The sequence below is a fragment of the Urocitellus parryii genome, chromosome 5 (assembly GCF_045843805.1).
Source record: "Urocitellus parryii isolate mUroPar1 chromosome 5, mUroPar1.hap1, whole genome shotgun sequence".
Lineage (NCBI taxonomy): Eukaryota > Metazoa > Chordata > Mammalia > Rodentia > Sciuridae > Urocitellus > Urocitellus parryii.
Window position 1 is genome coordinate 17538714 of NC_135535.1, and position 16922 is coordinate 17555635.

General features: G+C 41.4%; 1 protein-coding gene across 1 annotated transcript; it reads left to right on the plus strand.

Annotated features, from left to right (window-relative positions):
- Positions 1-8714: 8714 nt before the first annotated feature.
- Positions 8715-15686, plus strand: Uqcc6 (ubiquinol-cytochrome c reductase complex assembly factor 6). The gene is made up of 3 exons (XM_026397305.2): positions 8715-8816; positions 9200-9317; positions 15211-15686. The coding sequence occupies exons 2-3, from the start codon at positions 9210-9212 to the stop codon at positions 15313-15315; spliced, it is 213 nt and encodes a 70-aa protein (XP_026253090.1). The 5' UTR covers positions 8715-8816; positions 9200-9209; the 3' UTR covers positions 15316-15686.
- Positions 15687-16922: the final 1236 nt, after the last annotated feature.

The window sequence follows — 16922 nt, forward strand, 5'->3', positions numbered from 1 at the left end:
GTGTGGGCGGGACGGCTGTCCGTGCGGGCGTTGTCCAGTTAACACCCCGAGTTTGATGGCGGCAGAAAACTTGCGGACTAGGGTCGTGGCTCAGCGGTGGAGCGCTCGCCCAGCTGCCCGGGACTGGGTTCCCTCGCCGCCCCCTCGCCCGCACCTCTGCAAAACAACAGGAAACGGTCATCCGGAAAACGTGGGAGTGGAGGCCACTGTAGGACTTGAGCCTCAGTTTCCTAATGTGTAAAAGGAGCGTCATCCTATAGCTGCTTTGTAAAGTGTAAAGCTCTACGTAAACCATTCTCTGCTTCACTTCGGAAGATGTGAAAATAACGTCATTAGAGACTAACCCCGCTTTTATTTCTCAGTGGTCCTGACAGTTGGTTTTGTTTCATTCATTCTCAACTTCACTGCAGAGACTTCACTAGGTTACTCTTAATAGAGATGTTTTCCTGTCCCTTGCTAGAGCATAGTGGATACACGACTATTTTCTTTACTCAGTCTGGGCCACGGTAACTTCAAAACCTGAGTGGCTTGCAGCGGCAAAAATTTCTCACTTGCATGACATGTGACCTGGGACATGTTAGTTCAAATGACGCACACATGACGGGAGACAGGAAGCACTCAGATCAGCAAACTTTTCTTTATTCAGTATTCAGTGGAGGAGTCAATTGGTGTAAGCTTGGCATGGCTCATTTTCGGGGCCAAAAATGTCACCTGGCTAAAGCTAAGGTCTGGGTTATGTAGGCTTCATTTAGGGTGGGAAAGGAGGGTAGTTCCTGGGTTGTGTTGGGGTTCCACTGATACATTAGGGTGGGACAGGAATGTGAATAGGGAATTTCCTGGGGCTTATTTGTATTGGGGTTTGGTGCCAGTCAGGTGCTAGTTCTTTCTGGGTTCCTTCTCTGGCTGAGGCCCGGGATTACTGTCTTTTATTTATTTATTTTTATGTGGTGCTGAGCCTCAAACCCAGAGCGCTGTGGCTGTGTAGTGGTCTACTGCTGAGTCATAACCCCAGCCCCTCCAGGGCCTGGGATTTTAAATGACAAAAGCTTAGGGAGAATGTCCTTGTACTTATTTCCATATCCTTCACTTTGGGCTTGGCAGTAGCTTCTAGGAGCCAAGAAAAGCTGGGTCATGCCAGATCCATTTTTTTTTTTTTTTTTTTTTTTTTAGTTGTAGGGACTGGGGTTGTGGCTCAGTGGTAGAACCCTTGCCTGGGATGTGTAGATGTGTGAGGCCCCGGTTGGATCCTCAGCACCACATATGAATAAACAAAGTGAAAAATCCATTGGTAACTAAAAAATATTAAAAAAAGACTTTGGATTTTAAAAATATCTTTTTTAGTTGTATATGGACACAATACCTTTATTTTATTTATTTTTATGTGGTGCTGAGGATTGAACCCAGTGCCTCACACATGCTAGGCAAGTGCTCTACCACTAAGCTACAATCCCAGCCCTCTGCCGTCCATTTAAGACAAGGGGCCTTTGCTCAGTCCTGTATGCAAAATGATGTTTATGGGAGGAATTTCTGGGAAGCAAGACATTGATCCTGAAAAGAGTGAAGCGATTGCAGCCTAGTGGCTTCTGTCCCATCAGTACCTCTCTCTTACCCACCTGAATCAGAGCATGGAGGACAAGCTTCCTCTGCTTGTGAGCCTGGTCCATCAAGGCTTCAGAATGCCTGAGAGATGGTACTGTCCTCTCTACCCAATTAGCCTGGACTTCAGAAACTTGCAACAAACTGCAGGCCAGCTTTGTCTGCCCTTCTCTTCTTGGAATGCCTGCTCTCCCTTTCAGAAATCTACTGGGCTTTTTTCTCCTTGGCTAATGTTACACCTGTCAGTTACATCTTATTGACAAGATTTGCTACTGGATGGGATTTTCAAACTGCAGGTTTTTCATCCACAGGTGGGTTCCTGTGTCCCTACTGAATACAGGGGCCTTAGAGACCAGTCACTCACAGCAACAAGGAGAATGGGTATTAAAAACAGCAGTTATCGGGGCTGGAGTTGTAGCTCAGTGGCAGAGCACTTGCCTAGCACGTGTGAGGCACTGGGTTTGATCCCCAGCACCACATAAAATAACAAATGAAATAAAGGCATTAAAAAAAAAAAAACAGCAGTTATGGGGCAGAGGTTGTGGCTCAGTGGTAGAACGCATGCCTAGCATGTGCAGGGCACTGAGTTCAATCCTCAGCACCACATAAAAATAAAATAAAGGTATTGTGCCCAACAGGGCACTGAGTTCAATCCTCAGCACCACATAAAAATAAAATAAAGGTATTGTGCCCAACAAAAACAAAATATTTAAATTTTAAAAAACCCCGGCAGTTAAACAGTTATGTCAGAATAATAATGGTGATGACTTCAACAGGTAATGTTTACTGTCTGTTTAATATGTACAGTACATGGACTGCTCTAAGTGTTTTGCTTGTATTAATTGCCTTAAACCTCAGGAGAACCCTATGAGCCAAATGTTGTTATATTAGTCCATTTGGGCTACCATAACAAAACACCATAAACTGAGTGGCTTATAAACAACAGAAATTTATTTCTTGGGTTGGGGCTGTAGCTCAGAGGCAGAGTGCCTGCCTCTCATGTGTGGGTTCCATCCTCAGCACCACATAGAAATAAATAAATATATTGTGTCCATCTACAACTAAAAAGAAAGAAATTTATTTCTCATCATTTCAGAGGTTGAGAAATCCAAGATCCAGGCTCCAGTAGATAGATTCAGATTATGGTAAGGGCCCACTTTCTGGTTCAGAGATGGTAAATTTTGGCTTTGTCCTTACATTGATGAATAGAAGAAGCAGCTCTCTGGGCTTTTAAATTTTTAGTTCAATTTAATTTTATTTCATTTTTACAAGGGCTCTGCCTTCTTGATCTATTCACCTCCCAAAGACCTCATCTAATACTGATATTGGTGATTAGGTTTTAACATTTGATTTTTTGGGGGAAGAAGATGTGAATATTCTATCCATTATGCAGTTCCAATCCACAGGTTTCCTACTGAAGATTTCCCTCCCGCTCCAGCGAGTTCAGTGTTTTGTTCTGTTCATGCCTTCAACTGGTTGGATAAAGCCAACCCACATTTATGGAGGGAGGGCAATTTGCTTTATTCAAAGTGTACCCTTTTAAATGTTAAACTCATCTTAAAGAAACCTCACAGAATACCCCATGTTTGACTATACATGGGGTGTCATGGTCCAACCAAACTGACACATAAAATTAACCATCACAGTTAGCTATTGTTATAATCTGTACTTTACAAAAGGGTTCTATCCTCAGTACCACATATGAATAAATAAAGGTATATGTGTGTGTGTGTGTATGTATGTATATATATATATATATATATATATATATATATATATATATATATATATACATACACAAACATACATACATACATACTACAGCTACTAAGTGTTGAGTCAAGATTATTGCCAGGGCTTTCTGGCTCCAGAGTGTACCCTTTAGGGGATTCCTGTGAGCTTCAGCAGAGAGTTTGAGGAAGCAGAAGGACACCTAGCCAAAGGATTTTCAAAGCAAAAGAGCTGGTCTGTAAATAGTGAGCATGCCTTTAGAACAATAAATGCTAGTATTAGAATAAAAGAAAGTCCTTAAATCATCAACAACTTCAGCTTTTTCCTTAATAAATGAAAGAACAAAGATAAAATTAAACCCAAAATGAGCAAAATAAAGGAAATAATAAATATTGAGTGTAAACCAGTGAAATAGAAATAACAATAGAGGAAAAAAATCAGTGCCACCAAAGCTTGAACTTTGAGAAAATCAATAAAATTGATAAACCTCTACACAGGCTTAACAACAACAACAACAACAAAAACCCACAAAAAAGATGATATAAAGATGAAATGATAGAATTACAGACTGTACATGAATTAAGCAATGGAGAGCTGGGCACAGTGGCACATGCCTGTAATCCCAGCAGCCTAGGAGGCTGAGGCAAGAGGATCTCAAGTTCAAAGTCAGCCTCAGCAACTTAGTGAGTCCCTGAGCAACTTAGCAAGACTGTCTTAAAATAAAAAATGCAAAGGGCTGGGGATGTGGCTTAGCGATTAAGCACCCATGGGTTAAGTTCTCATGGGTTCAATCCTTGGTGCTCCAAAACCAAACCAAAATAAAACAGAAAAATCTTCCCCCAAAGAAAACTCCAGGCTCATCTGGACTCACTAGTGAAGTACAGCAGACATTCAGGGAAGAAATAAACCAATCCAGTCAAGTTCTTGCAGAATACTGATGAGGAAGGAATATTTTCCAATTCATGTGAGGAGGCCAACGTTACTCTGTTACCAAAAGTACAAAAAAATACTACAAAACAACAACAACAATAAAACTACAGGCCTGGTGTGGTAGTGCACACTTGTAATCCCACCAGCAGCAGCTTGGGAGGCTGAGGAAGGAGAACCCTGAGTTCAAAGCCAGCTTCAGTGACTTAGCAAGGCCCTAAGCAAGGCCTCAAGAGCCTGTCTCTAGAAATATAAAAAAGGTCTAGGGGGATGTAGCTCAGTTGGTAGAGTTCTTGCCTTGCATGCACCAGGCCCTGGGTTCAATCCCCAGCACCACACACACACACACACACAAAAAGATGGAGATGTCGCTCAGTGGTTAAGTACTTCTAGTTTCAATCCTCAGTACCAAAAAGAAAAGAGAAAAAGAAAAATCTAAGACCAATATCTGTCATGAAAATAAATGTAAAATTCTGAACAAAATTTAGAAAACTGGGCTGAGGACGTGGCTCAAGTGGTAGCGCGCTCGCCTGGCATGCGTGCGGCCCGGGTTCGATCCTCAGCACCACATACCAACAAAGATGTTGTGTCCGCCGAGAACTAAAAAATAAATATTAAAAATTCTCTCTCTCTCTCTCTCTCCCCCCCCCTCTCAATCTCTCTTAAAAAAAATTTAGAAAACTGAATCAATGTATAAAAAAGATCATAACTAAGTAGAATTTATATGAATAATACAAGATTGGTTTAACATTTGAAAATCAATCTGTATAATTCATTAATAAACTACAAAAAGGGTAATAATCTGCATAGATGCAGATTCAGCATTTGATAAACATTCATTTCTAATAAAAACAAATTTCATCAGGCTAGAAAAAGAGGAAACTTGCTGGGGAACTTCCTCAAGTATGATAAATTACATCTATAAAAAATACTATAATCAGGGTTGGGGTTGTGGTTCAGTGGTGGAGTGCTTGCCTAGCATGTGTGAGGTACTGGATTCAATTCTCAGCTCTGCACATAAATAAATAAAGGTCCATTGAGAACTAAAAAATATTTTAAAAATACTGTATTCATAGTTCTCATAATGGTTTACGTAGAAAATACTACGGATTCTAGGATTCTACAAAAAAAGTAATATAATTAATAAGTACAATTAGCAAGACTGAAAGATAAAGCATTAACATAAGAAAAATCAATTGTATTCTATATATTAACAACAATTAGAAAACATACCATTCATATTACATCCAAGAAAGATGCACAAGGATATATATATTATGCCAGTCATTCTTTTTTTTTTTTAAAGAATGAATTAAGAAATGCACAGAATTTTTTTTTAAGAGAGAGAGAGAGAGAGAGAGAATTTTTTAATATTTATTTTTTAGTTCTTGGCGGACACAACATCTTTGCTTGTATGTGGTGCTGAGGATCGAACCCGGGCCGCACGCATGCCAGGCGAGCACGCTACCGATTGAGCCACATCCCCAGCCCAGTCATTCTTTTCTTAGGTAAGTATCTAAAAGAAATGGAAGCAAAAGTTTACAAGTCTTCTTCCTCATATACTTTACTGTTCATAGGAGCTTTATTTCTGAGACCAGTCTTGAAAATCAGGCTCAGGTCCCTGTTCCCCTAGTGTTGAGGATTAAACACCTGAGAAACACTGAGGCAAACATAGAAAGCAAAACTTATTTAAAATACAGAACAAAGAAGGGTGGGGGATGGCAGGGAGGGAGTAGACCCCAAGGGAGAGAACTAGGGACTCAGAGCTGATGCCTATGGGAGGGAGTATGTCTTGCCCCTTTATAGATTTTAGGTTTCTGTTTTTCAAGCCCTCTTCTCTTACCTTGCCTGCTGTGACCAAAAGCAGGAAAACAGCTGCCCAGAGGGTAATCACTTGTTTTGGAAAGTGGATCCTTCCCCCTCTGCTGGAGGTGTTAGCAACGGATGGATGAGGAAGGCTATCTATTCATGTCCTTTTTTTGATAATCAGCTACCTGTCATTTGCCTTGGCTCCATTTCTATTAACCGAATAACTGGAAACCAAAAGGTCCAATATTGCTGAGTATATTTACACCAATTGTATAAATATACTCAGCAATAAAAAGGAAGGAACTACTGACACATACAACAACGTGGAAGAGTCTCAACCCTGCTGACTGAAATAAGGTAGATAAAAAAATAGTGTATGCTGTTTGACTCCATTTATATACTATTCTAGAAGGTGCAAACCAATCTGGTGACAGAAAGCTGATCAGAGAATGAAGCAGCGTGGCACAGGTGAAGCCAGAATTAGGCAGTCAGTACTGATAGGCAAAAAAAAAAAAAAAAAAAAAAACAAAAAAAACTGAGGTTGGATCATGAAGGCCAATTTTGAGTGAGTCCAGCAAGTTCGAGACTGTCCTCTGAAGGATTGAAATGTTAATTATTTCAGAGCTCTACCTCCACCCTTATCAAAAACCTGCCCCTGCTCCAGCCTGTGGCTAGGGTAACTTGTCTCAGGCATTGCCCCTCTCTACAGGGAGTCATAGCTTGTTAATTAATGTGTCCCGGGCTGCTCAGGCTGCTCGGTCTTGCAGTTCCCCTTTCAGCCCACCTGTTTTCCACCTTTTGGCCACCCCACTGTGCAGCATTTTCTGGGCCTAGTCACATAGGCAGGAAGGAGAGGGATAAGGGGAAAGGGCCAGAGAACAAAGGATGTTTAAGACATAAAAAGGGAAGAACACCCTGCTTCTTGGGATACCAGAATACTAGCTATAGCCCCCTTCTCCCTCTCAGAAGTCTATGTTACCCCTTTTAAAATAAACCCTGCTTTATATGCTTGCCTCTGAGCTTCTCTAATGTTCAAACTTCAGCATGTGAGGAAACAGAACTCCTCACCAATAACTCGCGGTATCATAGGGAGGGATAAGAAAGAGTCAAGAAACTTGTTTTTTTTTTTTTTTTTTTTTTGGTACCGGGCATTGAACCATTAAGCCACATCGTCAGTATATATATATATATATATATATATATATATATATATATATATATATATATATATATATATTTTAGACACAGGGTCTGAATTGCTTAGGGCCTCGTTAGGTTGCTGAAGATGGCTTTGAACTGGCGATCCTGCCTCAACCTCCGGAGCGGATGGGAACAAGCTTTTGAGGGTGATGGATGTTTATGTGGATTGTTGGAATGGCTTCATGTGTGTATACGTGGCAAACCGCAACAATAGTATCGTTTAAAATAACTGATACACCTCCATAATATTGTTTAAAAATAAATGAGTATATCAGCCGCTGGCTGGTGGTGCACACCTGTAATCTCAGTGGCTCTGGAGGCTGAGGCAGGAGCCTCAGCAAAAGCAAGGGGCTAAGCAACTCAGTGAGACTGAAAAGCACCCCGTTTATGAAAGACCCCCGTTTCCCTGTCCAAGGAGAATCACACGAAACACTGGCTGCAAAAGCACGAGGGGGTTTATTGGGACACAGGCGCCTGCGGGTGTCCAGCAGAACCTCAGCCGGAGCTTTGGTGAACTGGCACACCGGGCTTGGGGATACAGAGATTTTTATAGGGTTTGGGACAGGTTTCGCGCGCGCGGGAAGCAACAGGTTTCTTATTGGTTTGTTTAAATCTAGCATATAGGCCACCTAGGGGGTACAGGTCTGCATTCCAAAAACCACAGGTCTGCATTCTATTCTTTCTGTTCCTGCTTATCTGTTCCGGTTTATTCATTCATGCCTCAGGATGCAGGTGCTCTGTTCTTCAACCGGTTGTCCGGAAAGCATGCCAGGCGCCTGAACCTGTTTATGGCCTGCCTGATATCTTGGTTTCATATCTTGGCCTTAGGTAACTGGGCTAACTGGGCTAGGGTCTTTCAAGACCCTGTCTCTAAATAAAATACAAAATGGGGCTGGGGATGTGGCTTAGTTGTCGAGTGCCCCAGAGTTCAATCTCCAGTACCAAATAAATAAATAAGTGCGTGGGTCACAATTCATGTTATACACACCTTAATCCTGCAGAATTCATTCTCGCGATTTTTGGTTGACAAAAATCAATCCACACAACAATTTTAAAATGCATGGATTGGGTAACATGGACTTTAGGTTTCTCATTTCCCAACAGTTGTCTGGGCGTGGCTCTATCTCAGGTATTAAAGGACCAAAAACAAGGACCGTGAGCGCTTTTAACTCCGCAGGGACCTTACGTAAGAGCACGCGATCGCTCAGTGCATGAAACTCCAACCCTTCTTAAAAGTAGTAAAAGCGCGCAATTCCCTTTATGCGAAAGGACCTGAGACACCACATAAGCCAGGGAAATCCATCTTCCACAACCGTGATGCGGCACAAGGAGACCCGGCTAGAAAAGGTGTGGAAGTTAAGATACAGCACATTAGTTCTCCCCCAACTTCCGCCGGAACTATGCAAGTGCGCAGGCGCCGGCAGTGCCCTCGCTTTCTCCTCCGGCAAGGCACCCATTACACTTTAGGTCCGGACAGCCTGAGGTCAGCTCCGGCTCCAGGACGCACTTCCGCCCTCACTCGGCTGGGCTGCCCCGCGCCTAAGCAATTCGCGGTAATGTCTCTGCCGGGGCGTGTCCTCAGGGGAGTGGGGTGTGTGGTCTGCGTTTCCCCCTCTAGAGGCTGACGGGGCGCGAAAGCTACCTGGTATCAGCCTTCCGCTTGCTGTGCAAGCGCCGCCTTTGCGTTCTGCTGGCCCAGCACCTCTCGTTGATAAGGTTGAAGGCTGGGTTTGGGCCTGGAACGAGTGTTAGTCCGCTGGGCGACCTCGTGTTGTGACCGAGGCGCTGGACGGAGAGAGTCCGGGAGCTTTGGCCCCGCCCCTTCCGTGCACAGTCCCTGTCCCGCTGGTTTCCGCGCTAACCCAGGCGCCGCGGCCCGCATGGTGTAGTCCTGAGCCCACGGCCTTCTAACGCTGCCTCTCCCCTCCCTGTGCAGCCCTCGGACCATGCCCGCGGGCGTGCCCATGACCACTTACCTGAAAATGTTCGCGGCTAGCCTCCTGGCCATGTTCGCGGGGGCCGAAGTGGTGCACAGGTACTACCGGCCTGACCTGGTGAGTGGCGGAGGGGCCCTCTTTCCCCCTTGCTGGACCACTCCATGCTCCTCACAGCAGCAAAAAGGACCTTAAGCGAAACTAGGATCCCACCTGCCCCAAGCCTAAAACCCTATGATGGCTTCCGGCTGACCCTAGAGCTATGCATGGCCTGTGAGGTCACGTTGTGGTCCACAATGTGGTCCCTACCACTACAGGCCATTCCTCCCTGTTCCCTCTGTTGCAGCCACACTGACTTCCATGCTCCTTCTCCAATGCACCCACCCTATCCCTACCACAGAGCCTTCTTTTCCTCTCTGATGCTTTTCTTCCAAATCTTGGCGTGATTTCTTTTTCCTTCAAACTTAGATCTTATACCAGCCCCTTGGAAGGCTGAGGCAGGAGGATCGCGAGGCCCTAAGCAACTCAGCGAGACCCTGTCTCTAAATTATAAAGGTGGGCTGGCGATGGGGCTCAGTGATTAAAGGCTCCTGAGTTCAATCCCGATAACAACATCTACAATAAAATCTGAAGATCTTTGCTTAAATATCCCCTCCAGCAATGAGTTCTTTGGCCAGCTCTGACAGGATTCTTTCCTCCTGTGCTATTCCACTCAGTCCTTTGTTTCCATAGAGCACTTGTTGCAATTTGCAGTTATTTATTCCTTTGTCCGTTTTCTTGTCGTTGCTTGTTCCACTAGAATGTAAATTCTCCAAAAGAACTGTCCATCTGGTTCTCTTTTGAGAGCTTGGAATGTAGCTGATGACCAGCAAAATTTTGTAGAATGAAGAATAAGTGAATATAGGCATACAAAAGAGGGAGAAGTGTAACTTAATGGTAATAAGCATTCATTGATTTAGGAACAGGGAAGTAAGGCCTGATTTTCAGGCATTAAGATCTTGGGAAGATGGGGATGAGAAAGAATAGTGCAAACAATTAAAGAGTGTCCAAGTGTTATACCATAGGCACATTGCAGTGGTTTGCAGCAGTGTACTGAGCTTAGACTCTGCCCATACAGGTAACACAGAACCAACCCTGTGTAGTGCAGTGAATTCATTTCAGTTAGTTGTCAGTATAATTTCTTAGGTGTTGATCCCAGTTTTCAAATGAGGAAACTTAGGTTTGGAAAAGTGAGGTGATTTCCCAAGGTCATGGCTTAATGAGGTATTGATTTAAAGACCTGAGGCCTAAGATTTCTGTTTGGTGTTTCTTTTTTGTTCCTGTTTATAAAATAATATAACCCCCTTGTAAAACCTTCCAATGGAAGTGAGTCAAGTGTGAAGATCCCCAGATAATGCCCTTTCTTCTGTCTGCTCCCCATTTCTCCTTTTTTGATTGGTGTGTACACACGTGCACACACACAGTTTATGGAGTGTTTTTCTCCACATAAATAGGAGTTAATGTATGTATTTCTCAGCTTGCTTGTTTCGGTTAACATCTATGTGAATGGTTATGTAATAATCTTTATTCTTTTTATCCTTTGTATAGTTTGTTTTGGGGTGCTGGGATCAACTCTGGGGCTTCACACATGTGAGCAAGTGCTCTACCACTGAGCTCCACACTCAGCCAACTATCATGTATTAGTGTTTTATAATATAGATATTCCTACATGACCTGCGCAGTCCCTGGTTGACATTTAGGTGGTGTATACTTTTCAGACAAACAGTGCTGCAGTAGCTCTTTCTTATCTCTTCAGACTGCTTCTAAGAGTTCTAACTGCAACATCAAGGACACTTAGTGGAGACAGAAAGTGGTAAGAACTTTCCACAGAAATGCAGTTTAGTGTTTAGCTTATGCAGAAATATCCATCAGCAACTCTTATAAAGGAAGGAATGCTTAGAATTTGACACTGGGAAATTAACTTTTGATTACCCATCTCATTATAATTGGAAATGTGCAGGGGCTGTTGCCAGCAGCTACCTGTACTTTGAGAGGAGGCTTTGAGCTGCTTTTCCCAAAGTATAGGGACAGTTTTTAGAAGGAGCATACTGAAGGGGCACCCCAGTCTGTCTGGCTAGTAGTATTGGCAGTAGGGTACCGCTGTAGGAACTGAAGCCAGGCTGGCTGGCTGTGTTTAGGATGCTTTATGCTTTTCTAACATTTAAGGTATTCATGTTCTTTCCCTATAATTTTGGAATTGTTCAGTATGACAATTTAGTTAGAGTTAAAAAATTTTAGTTAGAGTTCAAAACAGAGAAGATCTTGATGGCTTGCTGCCTAGGGCTTCTTCTCAGGGTTGTCTTTTTTTTTTTTTTTTCTTTTTTTTTATTGTTGGTCGTTCAAAACATTACATAGTTCTTAATACATCATATTTCACAATTTGATTCAAGTGGGTTATGAACTCCCAATTATACCCCGTATACAGATTGCTGTATCACATCAGTTACCCTTCCATTGATTGACAAATTGCCTTTCTAGTGTCTGATGTATTCTGCTGTCTGTTCTATTCTCTACTATCCCCCCTCCCCTCCCCTCCCCTCCCCTTTTCTCTCTCTACCCCTTCTACTGTAAATCATTTCTTCCATTTGTATTATCTTGTCTTACCCCTCCTTTCCTCTTATATGTCCTTATGTATAACCCTGAGGATCGCCTTCCATTTCCATGCAATTTCCCTTCTCACTCCCTTTCCCTCCCACCTCTCATCCCTGTTTAATGTACATCTTCTTCTCAAGCTCTTCGTCCCTACTCTGTCCTTGTTTACTCCCCTTATATCAAAGGGGTCATTTGGTATTTGTTTTTTAAAGATTGACTAGCTTCACTTAGCATAATCTGCTCTAATGCCATCCATTTCCCTCCAAATTCTATGATTTTGTCATTTTTTAATGCAGAGTAATACTCCATTGTGTATAAATGCCACATTTTTTTTTATCCATTCATCTATTGAAGGGCATCTAGGCTGATTCCACAATCTTGCTATCGTGAATTGTGCTGCTATGAACATCGATGTAGCAGTGTCCCTGTAGCATGCTCTTATTAGGTCTTTAGGGAATAGACCGAGAAGGGGAATAGCTGGGTCAAATGGTGGTTCCATTCCCAGCTTTCCAAGAAATCTCCATACTGCTTTCCAAATTGGCTGCATCAGGGTTGTCTTAAGGGAGAACTTTTAAGCATGCTTTGTTCTGGTCGGCCAGCACGGCTCGTCACAATAGCAAAGAAGTGACTCTACTAGTTGTTGAGGTTGAAACCTGTTCAGATGGAAACTTGATTCCTATCTCTCACTGCACTCTTCAACACATCTCATTGGATTAATCTGAAAAATACATCTCACCACCTCCGATATTACTCCCCTGTTCAAGCCGTCTCTTTCCTCAGTTATTGTGGTAGCTTCCTCACCATCTTCTGCCTTCCATTCTTGCTTTCCTTTTCCTACAGTCTCAACAAAGCTACCATTGTCATTTTTTTTTACACTTGAGTTAGGTCATGTCCCTCTTTTTTTTAAAGGTTAACTTTTTAAAAATTTTTAAATTTTAATTGCTTTTATTTTTTTAAATACATGACAGCGGAATGCATCACAATTCTTATTACACATATAGAACAATTTTTCATATCTATATAAAGTAGGTTGACTCCCAATTCATGTCTTCATACGTGTACTTTTTTTATTAGTTGTTCAAAACATTACATAGCTCTTGACATATCATATTTCATACATTTGATTCAAGTGGGTTATGAACTCCCATTTTACCCCATATACAGATTGCAGAATCACATCGGTTATACATCCATGTTTTTACATACTGCCATACTAGTGTCTATTGTATTCTGCCTTTCCTATCCTCTACTATCCCCCCTCCCCTCCCCCATACATGTACTTTGGATAATGATGTCCATCACATTCCACGATCATTGCTAACCCCCCTGCTCCCTCTCTTTCCCTCCCACCCCTCTGCCCTATCTATAATTCGTCTTTTCCTCCCATGCTCCCTCTCTGTACCACACTATGAGTCGATCACCTTATATCAGAGAAAACATTCGCCATTTGTGTTTTTGGGATTGGCTAACTTCATTTAGCATTATCTTCTCCAACGCCATCCATTTACCTGCAAATGCCATGATTGTATTCTCTTTTAATGCTGAGTAATATTCCATTTTGTGTATATGCCACATTTTTAATCCATTCATCTACTGAAGGGCATCTAGGTTGGTTCCACAGTTTAGCTATTGTGAATTGTGCTGCTATAAACATTGATGTGGCTGTGTCCCTATAATATGCTGTTTTTAAGTCCTTTGGGTATAGACTGAGGAGAGGGATAGCTGGGTCAAATGGTGGTTTCATTCCCAGTTTTCCAAGGAATCTCCATACTGCTTTCCATATTGGCTGCACCAATTTGCAGTCCCCCCAGCAATGTATGAGTGTGCCCTTTCCCCATATCCTCGCCAACACTTATTGATGTTTGTCTTCATAATAGCTGCCATTCTGACTGGAGTCAGATGGTATCTTAGAGTAGTTTTGATTTGCATTTCTCTAATTGCTAGAGATGATGAACATTTTTTCATATATTTGTTGAATATCCTTTTCTGAGAAGTGTCTGTTCATGTCCTTGGCCGATTTGTTGATTGGGTTATTTGGTTTTTTGGTATTTAGCTTTTTGAGTTCGTATATACCGTAGAGATTAGTGCTCTATCAGATGTGTTAGGGGGGTCATGTCACTCTTAAAAACTTTCCCATCTGAGGGAAAACTACTGGGGTCTCCCCTTTTCCACCCTGCCCTGTCTCCTCCTGTGTTGAACACTTTGTAGTTATTCTGACATCCTTGCTTTTTGTCCAAAATGAAAGCACACTCCTGCCTTAAGCCGTCTGCATTTGTGGTTTCATCCTCCTGAAACAGATAACTGCAGGACTGCTTTCCTCTTCTTCCTCCATGTCTTTGTTCAACAGTCACCTTCTTGGGGCTGGGGATATAGCTCAGTTGGTAGAGTGCTTGCCTTGCATGCATGCACAAGGCCCTGAGTTCAGTCCCCAGCACCACACACACACACACACACACACACAAAAAAAAAAGAAGTCACCTTCTTAGCCAATAAGCAAATGAAAAGATGTTCAACATCATTAGCTATCACAGAAATGCAAATCAAAACCACAATGAGAGACCACTTCATAACCACTATAATGAACAGTAACAGGTGTCATCAAGGATGTGGAGACATTGGAACCTACGTGCGCTACTGGTGGGAATGTAACTTGGGGTCGGTGCTAAGGAGTTTAAAGATGATGAAAATGTTCTCCAATTTATTGTGATGGACTCACAACTCTGTAAATATACTGCACTAAAAACTATTTTGAATTATACACTTCGTGTGTGTTGCTAGGGATTGAACACAGGGCTTCATATATGATCGGTAAGTGCTCTACCACTGAGCTACACCCAAGCCCTGAATTATGCACTTTAAATGGGAGAATGTGTGGTATATAAATTACATCTCAATATAGTTATTACCAAAACAAATAGTCACCTTCTCATGCTTTTCTTGACCTTTCTCCAAGACAGGGATTCTATGTGTTTTTTGTTCTTTGTTTTATGCATTGCACAAAATGACACTTAATATTTTTGAGTAAAGAATTAATCCCTAATGACTGTTTCCTGGGCCAGGTATACATGGAGAATCAGTAAATACTGTAGGAATGAATTTCCAAATATGGAAAGTTTTACTCAGACTGAGTTTATCAATTGAAATTGATACAAACTGTTTCTCTGTGACTCCTTTAGTATTTAAGATATTGCCAGGGTGATAGAATCATAAATATAGGGCTAGAAAGAAATTTAGATCAACCAGAGGTTCTCTTAAAGTTTTATTATTGAGTAGCAAGCAGGGAACTTTTGATTTTACTCATTAGTTTAAAAATCTTTCAAGTCATGTTGAATTGACAGTCTAAGAAAGCATTGGCATATATGTTTTCTGTTTTGTTTTGTAGACCATACCTGATATTCCACCAAAGCCTGGAGAACTCAAAACCGAGCTTTTGGGACTGAAAGAGAGAGAGCACATTAAGCATGAACCTCAAATTTCTCAGCAATAGAAATTTCAAAATACAACTGTGCTAAGAACTCTGAGAATATTGTCTTAAATATGTATTTTTTTTAATTTATTGAGTCAAACTACTTGTCCTTAAGTACCTACCAATGCCAACTTCAGAAAGAGGTACTCAGTAAATATTGACTGATATGGTGACATTTTTATATTTGACCAGACTCTGTTGTAAACTGCCAAAGTATATACATCATCAGCTTCTTGAACATGGTTTAGAAGATACCGAGCCTTGAATATAATTATGCCTTAATTATAATAGCAACGTGTCCTGCCATTATAATTCTGGTTTGTTTTTCTGAATAAGCTTCACTGCAGTGGTAAAATGGGAAATATAAAGTAAATATAATAAAAGCGATATTGGGAATGAATGCTTATGGAGTCTAAGTTAATTAACAGTTTCTAAATATTGGAAAGTACCATTTTTCGAATTTGTCAGTAGTTCAAAATTGACACAGATGCACTAAAATTGGTTAGGATTCACAGTCTTATTTTTATTAATGTTAATACTATTTTATTACAGTATTATTACTTTATAGTTTTATTACTATTATATAATTATTACACTGTATCCTGTATTTCAGTTCTTACAGGTATTTGACATCTGTAATGATGGGACAAAATGGCTTAAGTCAAAACACTTAAAATCATTTTGGAATTGTATTATGTAACAAAATTTGTAATATTTGTGATGGTCTTTCATAAGGTTCTTAATCCCCAATTGAGAAACCAAATTAAAATTTAAAAATAACTGGAAAACTTAAATGAGCATTACTACAGGTTGAATTGTTCCCAGAACAATTGTTGCAGTCTTAGTCCTAGTACCTGTCAATGTGGCCTTGTTTAAAACTAATACAACCAAATTAAGTTGAGAGCCTAATCTGATACTACTGTTGCCTTCCTAAGAGGAAAATGCCATGTAAAGACAGACACAGGGAGGACACTGCACAACAAAGAGAGACAGAGTGAGTGATGTGCAGCAAGCCAAGGACTACCAGGATTGAAGGCCACCACCACTAGGAAGAGGGATGATTATACAGAGCATGTCCCTGCAAATGACACCTGAATTTGAAATTTCTGGCCTCCAGAACTGAGAAAATAGTTTCTGTTGTTTTAAGGTACTTAGAGGTACCTTGCTAGATATGTCAGCCCTAATAGATTAATAACAAATATTTCAATCTAGGGGCTGGGGATGTGGCTCAGGCGGTAGCGCGCTCGCCTGGCATGTGTGCGGCCTGGGTTTGATCCTCAGCTCCACATACAAAGATGTTGTGTCTACTGATAATTAAAAAAAAAAAATAAGTTAAAATTCTCTCTCTCCCTCTTTAAAAAAAAATATTTCAATCTCTGAGTCTATAATATAGAGAACAAAATTTATAGACCAGTTGGCTTTTGTCCAGGACTATTTTTCAGAATTCTTCCTTTGCCTCCTTCCTAGCCAGTGAGCAAGTTGCTGCATGACATGGATCTCTGTGGTCAGTGATGAGGTCCTCCAGCACTAGGTTGCCTCAATTGGAGTGGCTTTGTGCAAAGCTGCATGTTACATCATTTCTCTCTTGTCCATCCAAAGGAGTACCTTAATAACATCCAGTATATTGA